The sequence below is a fragment of the Mytilus californianus genome, unplaced genomic scaffold (assembly GCF_021869535.1).
Source record: "Mytilus californianus isolate M0D057914Y unplaced genomic scaffold, xbMytCali1.0.p SCAF_2, whole genome shotgun sequence".
Taxonomy (NCBI): Eukaryota; Metazoa; Mollusca; class Bivalvia; order Mytilida; family Mytilidae; genus Mytilus; species Mytilus californianus.
The window spans coordinates 54,009,097-54,016,340 of record NW_026262668.1 but is presented as its reverse complement, the minus strand read 5'-3'; the positions used below and the strand labels follow the sequence as shown (position 1 = coordinate 54,016,340).

At 29.2% G+C, this 7,244-nt stretch overlaps 1 protein-coding gene across 12 annotated transcripts in view; it reads right to left on the bottom strand.

Moving 5' to 3' along the window:
- Nucleotides 1–935: 935 nt before the first annotated feature.
- The window catches only part of LOC127730005 (uncharacterized), a 38,562-nt gene continuing 32,253 nt past the window's right edge, over nucleotides 936–7,244 (bottom strand). Inside the window, exons 5-6 of one of the 12 annotated variants that reach the window (XM_052238023.1) lie at nucleotides 6,661–6,760; nucleotides 936–3,383 (exon numbers count right to left, since the gene is read on the bottom strand). In XM_052238023.1, coding sequence (XP_052093983.1) covers nucleotides 6,665–6,760 — 96 coding nt within the window. In that variant the 3' untranslated portion in view covers nucleotides 936–3,383; nucleotides 6,661–6,664. Of the gene's footprint in view, nucleotides 3,384–3,868; nucleotides 4,180–6,114; nucleotides 6,189–6,660; nucleotides 6,761–7,244 lie in introns of those variants that run through there. The other 11 variants (XM_052238024.1, XM_052238026.1, XM_052238030.1 and 8 more) reach the window with 11 other exon arrangements.

Sequence of the window (7,244 nt, the reverse complement as noted above, 5' to 3'; positions counted from 1 at the left end):
GCCATTTTGTTTAATATTTCAACCAAATTTCTGATAATTGTAACTAATTAATTAGAACTTGATTGTTGACTTATGTCAGATGATAAAGGCACTGATTTTACAAGTAAAATAAAATTTGCTTGCATTTTTTATACATATTTTTTTTCATTTTAAGTATTTTCTTTGAAAAAAAACACATCAGATTAATCATTCAGCTAGCTAGCAAAATTAACAGAATATTTTAATGTAGTGTAGATCAAAATAAATAATACATTTGTAGGTTTACTATTGAGGTCAAGAATGTGTGCATTCAGTTAGGTGTGTAATAAATTGTGTTTATTTAATTATGTAACAGGTCATGAGATATTAACTGTTTTGAATTAAGCCTGGGGTTGTTACTAATTAATACTTATTTGAAAATCATGACAGTTAATAATCATTCTGACTCTTACTTGCCTATGGAAAGAATTGGAGTAATACCATTTCAAAAAAGTGTGGGAATCAACTTAGATATATTAATACACATGTTGACATGTTGACCTACATTTCATTGAACAATAATTTACACAAGCACAAGATAATAATTTAATACTTTCAAAATTCTTATCAACTGATTCAATTGATGTACAAATACTTTTTCAAATTAATTCATAAATAGTAAATCATCATAAATTTTGATTTAGAAAGGAACTATATTCAAGTGTATATCTAAAATAAAGTCACTATTCGACCAATCTTTTCTTAATTTAAGGGCAAATAACATGTCAAAAGTTTGCAGTTGATGATTAAAATGGTGTAGAAAGTTTCTGTAAGTCATAAAAACATATAATTAGTTTCATGATATGTCTTCAACTTAGTATTCTGCACCATCTCCAAAACCAGAGTGATCGCATAGATCCAGCATGGCTGAATCAAAAATTTGTAATGTACCATAGCCATCATCAAATAAAAACAAATTATAAGTTTCAGATAAATTTAATGCAGTAAAAACAATCATCATTTAATTAACCATGTTTGTATGATAGTAACATTAAGTCATAAAATTTACAATTCTTAATGCAATGAAAACAATAACCAATGCATTATTTTGCATTCAAATATAAATCAATCCGAAAACTAGAAGCACCAAGAAGCATGTGTCTGGTCTCAAAGTGATGAACACAATTATGAATAAAAACTAAAATATCATTTTTAAAAAAAAACATAAATATGTCAAAACTTGTCTGCAAAAATCAACTTTCATAGTTTGAAAATGTGTGTTTTGTTATTTGAAGAAACCATATACTAGTATTATGTTTACTACACAACAAAAAAAAAATAATTCTTTATACCCCAAACATTAAAATCTAAGCTTTGAAATTTGTCATTGTACATACCAGGTATGTAAGTTAAGAATATGGACTTAGTCATTATTACTACCTATACCTGAAAAAAGGTACCTATTGATTCATTTAGCATGTATGCCCAATGGTTTCAGATTTTTGGATTTATTATTTTAAAGTGCAATTAATCATGGAATATATGTTCAGAAAGACTTAAGCTGTTTTTACATACTGTAAATTCAGAAATTATTGCAATGTTTTTATTATTGCGAAGAATGCGACAGGGTTATCATCGCAATAATTAAAACTCGCATTTTGACATTTTTTATATGAATCGAACAGGATTTTTCTGAATATCTCAAAAATTAAAATTGCATTTTAGTATAAAATGACAAAATCGCAATAATAAATGCACGCAATAATTTCTGAATTTACAGTATATTGTTTTTTGTACAAAAGAACATAGAAATTTATTTGTGATTTTTCACAAGAATATTTGCGTTCAAAGGTGCTTGTTTTGAAATCATCTCTAATTCTTATTCTATAGCTTACTATGCAGTATGCATTTTGCTAGCTGTTGAAGGTCCTACGGTCACCTGAACTTTGATCACATCTTTGTACGGTTGTGTTTACAGTTGGTTTCATGCTACTTGTGTAACCTTATCAATTGAATAAATCAAAGTGCATATGAGCACTGAAGGGTTGAAGCATTCATTTTGCAGTGGGAACTAAAAATTAAACATTGTGTTGTATTAAGCATTGGAAGGTTTAACTACAAATTATGAATAAAGGTAACTGACTCCAATTTTAAATATTACTTATAAAACAATGACATCATTAACATATACCAGATTCATACGCTATGCACAATTTATGTTCTTTTCTTGACAATAAAATAAAATTGAGAATGGAAATGGGGAATGTGTCAAAGAGACAACAACCCGACCATAGATCAGACAACATTATGATTATACACATTATTTTGTAACTTAAATATCTGAGTATATTTTTCATTGATAAATTTCTTAAAATGTTTATGGATAAGACATACAGAATGTTGTGATGAATGCACTATTATTTTTATTTTTATCTCAAAGGTAGTGATAAAGTTTGGAAAATTATTAGCTATTAAGCCAGCCCCATGGCATAAGGGCTTTGTTTGTATGAATGCAATGTTTTCCCCAAAAATGTGTCTCCCTTTTCACTACCTTTCTTAAATTGCTAATAACTAGCACCTAATTTTGACAACTTTCATCTAATGGATATTTCATTACAAAATCTAAATATTACAACAGGGATCAAAATTGACCCTACTGTATATTGATGAGTAGTTTAATCTTTACCTGCTGCATAATTTTACTGTTCAATGAATTAGCCACTGTGTGAGTGTTTATAACAATATCCAGTGTATAGAGATACCTTGAGATAAATAAGCAGTGTATGACAAACACAATTAGAGGTACTTTGATAGATAGCCAATAACTTGTCTTGAACCAATAGTATTTAAACATGAAATACAATACATAATATCTTTACATAAAACTTAAAATATAGATGCATGACATTTAATTCTTCTCTCAATTGTATGCAAATTGTTGTTGCTGTTTTTTAATCCTCCAACGAATATTTCTCACACTGTGGGATACCGCCTTTGAAAAACTTGTCTGAAAGTAGATGATAATTTCTTGTAATGTCACCTATCACCATTCTTCTTATCATTCACCTGTCCTAAAGTCTTCCATAAATTGGATTATATATACAAAACGTAATAAGAATTGTAACAATTTTTACAAATTAAAATTCTGTTCCATGTTCAGTTATGCGACGAAATTTCTTCCGTAAATTACGAACTTTTTGCGACACATGGTAAGAATATTCTGTCTGAAAGTACAATATTAGTACAGGTTCAGAAAATTATCTGCATAAAAGTGAATAACACAATGAAATAAAAACAAATTTAATGTACATGTTTTTTTTGATAGTTCACATTTTGAATATCTGTGCTTGGTGGGCCTTGGCTTTTTTCCTGGCACTCCATCTTAAATTACGTATACTGGCAGATATAGAATGTGCAAGTCCACTCTGAAACAAACAGTAGACCCTTCTTCACTGTATTATATATACAAAACATAGTTGATACAGATGCCAACCATTTTATAAACAATGATCACATGAGTTCCCAAAAATGCATTGTTTTTCTCTTTTATAAAACTTTGGATTTATTATTATTCATGGGATACCAATTTTTGGGTGTTTGTTGGATACAGGTGAACCATAAATTTAAATGTTCCAACAAAGTACAAATTTTCTATAGGCTTGTATTCAGACTTTGGCAAAACCAAGAACTCAAATATCCACGAAAATATAATTTTTCCTTTATACTGTAAATTCAGAAATTATTGCAATGTTTTTATTATTGTAATAATATAAACTCGCATTTTGAAATATTTTATATGAATTAAACAGGATTTTTCTCAATATCGCAAAAATTAGAATCGCATTTTAGTCTAAAATGACAAAATCACAATAATAACTACCCGCAATAATTTCTGAATTTACAGTAATCCACGAAAATTGGTAACCACAAAAATAAATGATTCAATGAAAATATTTAACTTGTGAAAAACATTATAATAATTATCAAACAATTAAACAGATGCAAATTGCATGCTCCTTGGTTATAAAATAGTTAACATCTTTTTCTTCAACTAGTCATCCTAAAGAGTCATGATGGTGAAGAATGAGAATCAGCTTAGATGGACATTATAATGAACGGTACTATATCCTATGAAGTGGGCCAATGTCTTTTGTTCAAGTCTTGTTTTGCTTTCCATCTAATTTTACGAATTTTTGATGATAATCTTAAGGCCAAAAGTGTCTGAAAAGAGAAAACAAAATAAAATTTGTCATTCCCCCCAAAAATTTTCAGTTATCTAAAATGTTTTGTAAAATGTTGGTGTGTACTGTGGATTCATTTATTTTCGTGGGTATCAATTTTCGTGGATTCAGGAAAACTTTCATTTTCATGGATATTTGATTTCGTGGTTTAATCAATCTCTGCATACAAAGCCTATGAAAATTTGCATTTCGTTGAACATTTGAATTCGTGGTTCACTTGTACCCACAAAACCCACGAAAATTGGTATCCAATGAATCCACAGTAACAATTTTCACGGATTTCCTAGTTACAGGTGAACCACAAAATTAAATCTGTATGCAGATTTTGCCAAAACCACACAATTCAAAATCCATGAAAATATAATTTTTCCTCAATCCATGAAATTGGTACACACGAAAATAAATGAATCCACATGTGTTTATAACCATAGCACACCATTAGGATGACTGGCCCACACTACACCTTTTCCATTTTCATTTAAATGCCTAATCTTAGTCAAAGCCCTATTTTAACATGCATTTTAATAAGTTCTCATTGTAAAGTACATGCATTACTTTACTATATAGTGTTTCAAACTTGTTTGTCAACAACTTCATGTTAGTTTCCTTAAACCAAAACTTTTACCTACTACAATTCAGAAATTATTGAGATGGTTTTATTAATGTGACTGGGTAAGTGTCACGATATAAATAAGAACTAGAATTCTTAAATCTGATACATTTATCTGTATGCAGCTTTTTCTGAAATCGCAATAATTAATATCACACTTTATCCATTCTTCAAAAATCGCAATAATAAATCACCGCAATAATTTCTGAAAACAAAATGATCACCTGATCAGTGAAATCAGGGTAAAAACCCTAATTTGGTATATATTTTTAATAGATTATCCTATAAAGAACATATATAAGTACTAAGTATCAAGTAAAGGCAACAACGACTTCACAGTAAACTAATTTTAACCTGATACAGATGGACAGACAAGGGACAGAGAGACACACAGACTGGAAACCCCACCTCCTACTTTCATAGGTGTGACATAAAAATGACCCCATCCAGGCACACTTTGCATGAGCAATAGTATATACCAAAATGTAGTCTGGTCAATGCATTTTCTCTACTTCTAGCAAGTTCAAGCCATTACTGACCATTTGTTTATATTACAATAATCAAAGTAAGGTTGGCTAGTTTTACATGTTTTAGTTCTACATTAAATGAAATTTTATCTATACTGTTAAATTTTATTTCTTGACAACATGAATAAAGACAATTCCTTTTGACAACAAACAGAATGAAATATTGGTTGTTTTTTTGTTGTTGCAATTACCAGGAAAAATGTCTAAGTTTGCTTAGTTGGTGTTCATGGTGATTATTTATCGTTTGAGAAACACCGAATCTATATTTTAACAAACAAATGATGCATACAATATTTGCAACAATATTCAAAGTTCAAAACGCTGGCTCTAAAATGTGTGAAACATTACTCCAAATAGAATACCTAAGTGCAAAGAGTGAATATACAAACAATTACTAAAATATAGTTACTGTAAACCAACTTGTTTTTGCAGAACTTTATTAAATGCTTAACCCTTTCTATCCCACTTTGCAGCAATTTTATTTCCCGATTTTCAAATTTACTTGATGTAGTTAAATCAAGAAAGATCCAAAATTTACATTTTTGCGCTGATATATCTTCAGACACATTATTTTCAACTACTGAAAGTCATGAAAATAAATCTCTCACGAAAATTAGTTGGTTTACAGTATACAGACAATTAAAACTGAAATAATAATTATTACTTCAAAAGACAATATTTGTTTTAATAGGAATTTTTTTTCTATGTAGGTCATCATTTAGGAAATTCTATATATCAATTTTAATCCTATCAAAAATTTAAAGGGAGACATTATTACCATGACAAAGGTTTCTTCCTATCATACCATCGACACCAACGAACCCTCTGAGAAAGTCTTTTGGCCATAGCACTCTGGAAAATAGTAAGCATAAAAGGGAACTGACTTTTTATATCAAGTCTCTTTAACTGGACAATAACAGCATATTGTACTCTACCCAAATCTTGTTTAGAATTCTCAGAGAGTTCATTGTGTATCAGTGTACATGTATGAGGGTCTGAATGGGGGTACTTCATTTCTGTACTTTTTAACTTATGTAATTTTTCTCTGTTATTTATACTTTTTGTCAATTATTCTCTATTCTTTATATTTTTTGTCCATTATTTTCTATTCTATATATTTAAGCATCCCATTATTCTCTATCCTATTTTTTTCTATTCTTTATTTTTTGGCCCATTTTCCTGTACATTTGACACATTATTCTCTATTCTGTAAACCCATCCAGACCCTTAGGTGTAAAATGGGAAGTAATTCATCATGTTCATATGAATTCAAAAATTTTCTGATTGTGCTACAAATATTATAAATTTTACAACAGCTACCAACTTGATTAGGATTTGATCTTTAACTTCTGATGACTATAACGACGTTTCGATATGTATCTCAATGTCCTCACTTTCTGGGAAACTGATTTGGTAAAAGAGGTCTGAAAAACAGACAAATAAAACTTTGGTCAATTTTTAAGAATTGTTGACAGTAAATTTTAAGTAATTTTTTTCATGATCAAATTGAATATATAACCAATTTTATTTGTCTGTTTTTTTAACATAAAAATGATGACCTGCAGTCAAAGGACTACTAGATTCAATGGTTTCAAAAATGTACAGGTCTGATCAATGTGAAAATGAGGGTAAGTTTTTTGTAGATTTAAAAAAAAAAGTTTGTACGTAATATTTTCCCGTTTTTTGGTTTATATCAATATCTTACAAGAATATGTGTCTATAGGACACCATTCCCAGCTAGTACAGTAACATTCTCATGTTCAGTCAACCGTAAAATCTAGATCAAAACCCTAAGTTGGCATTATTTTGAAATAGTTTGTGTGTAATAACTTTCGAGTTGATGTGACCACAACTTCAGGAAAAATTAATTAACACAAAAGTTTAACCAATCTGGACTGTCTAACAGAC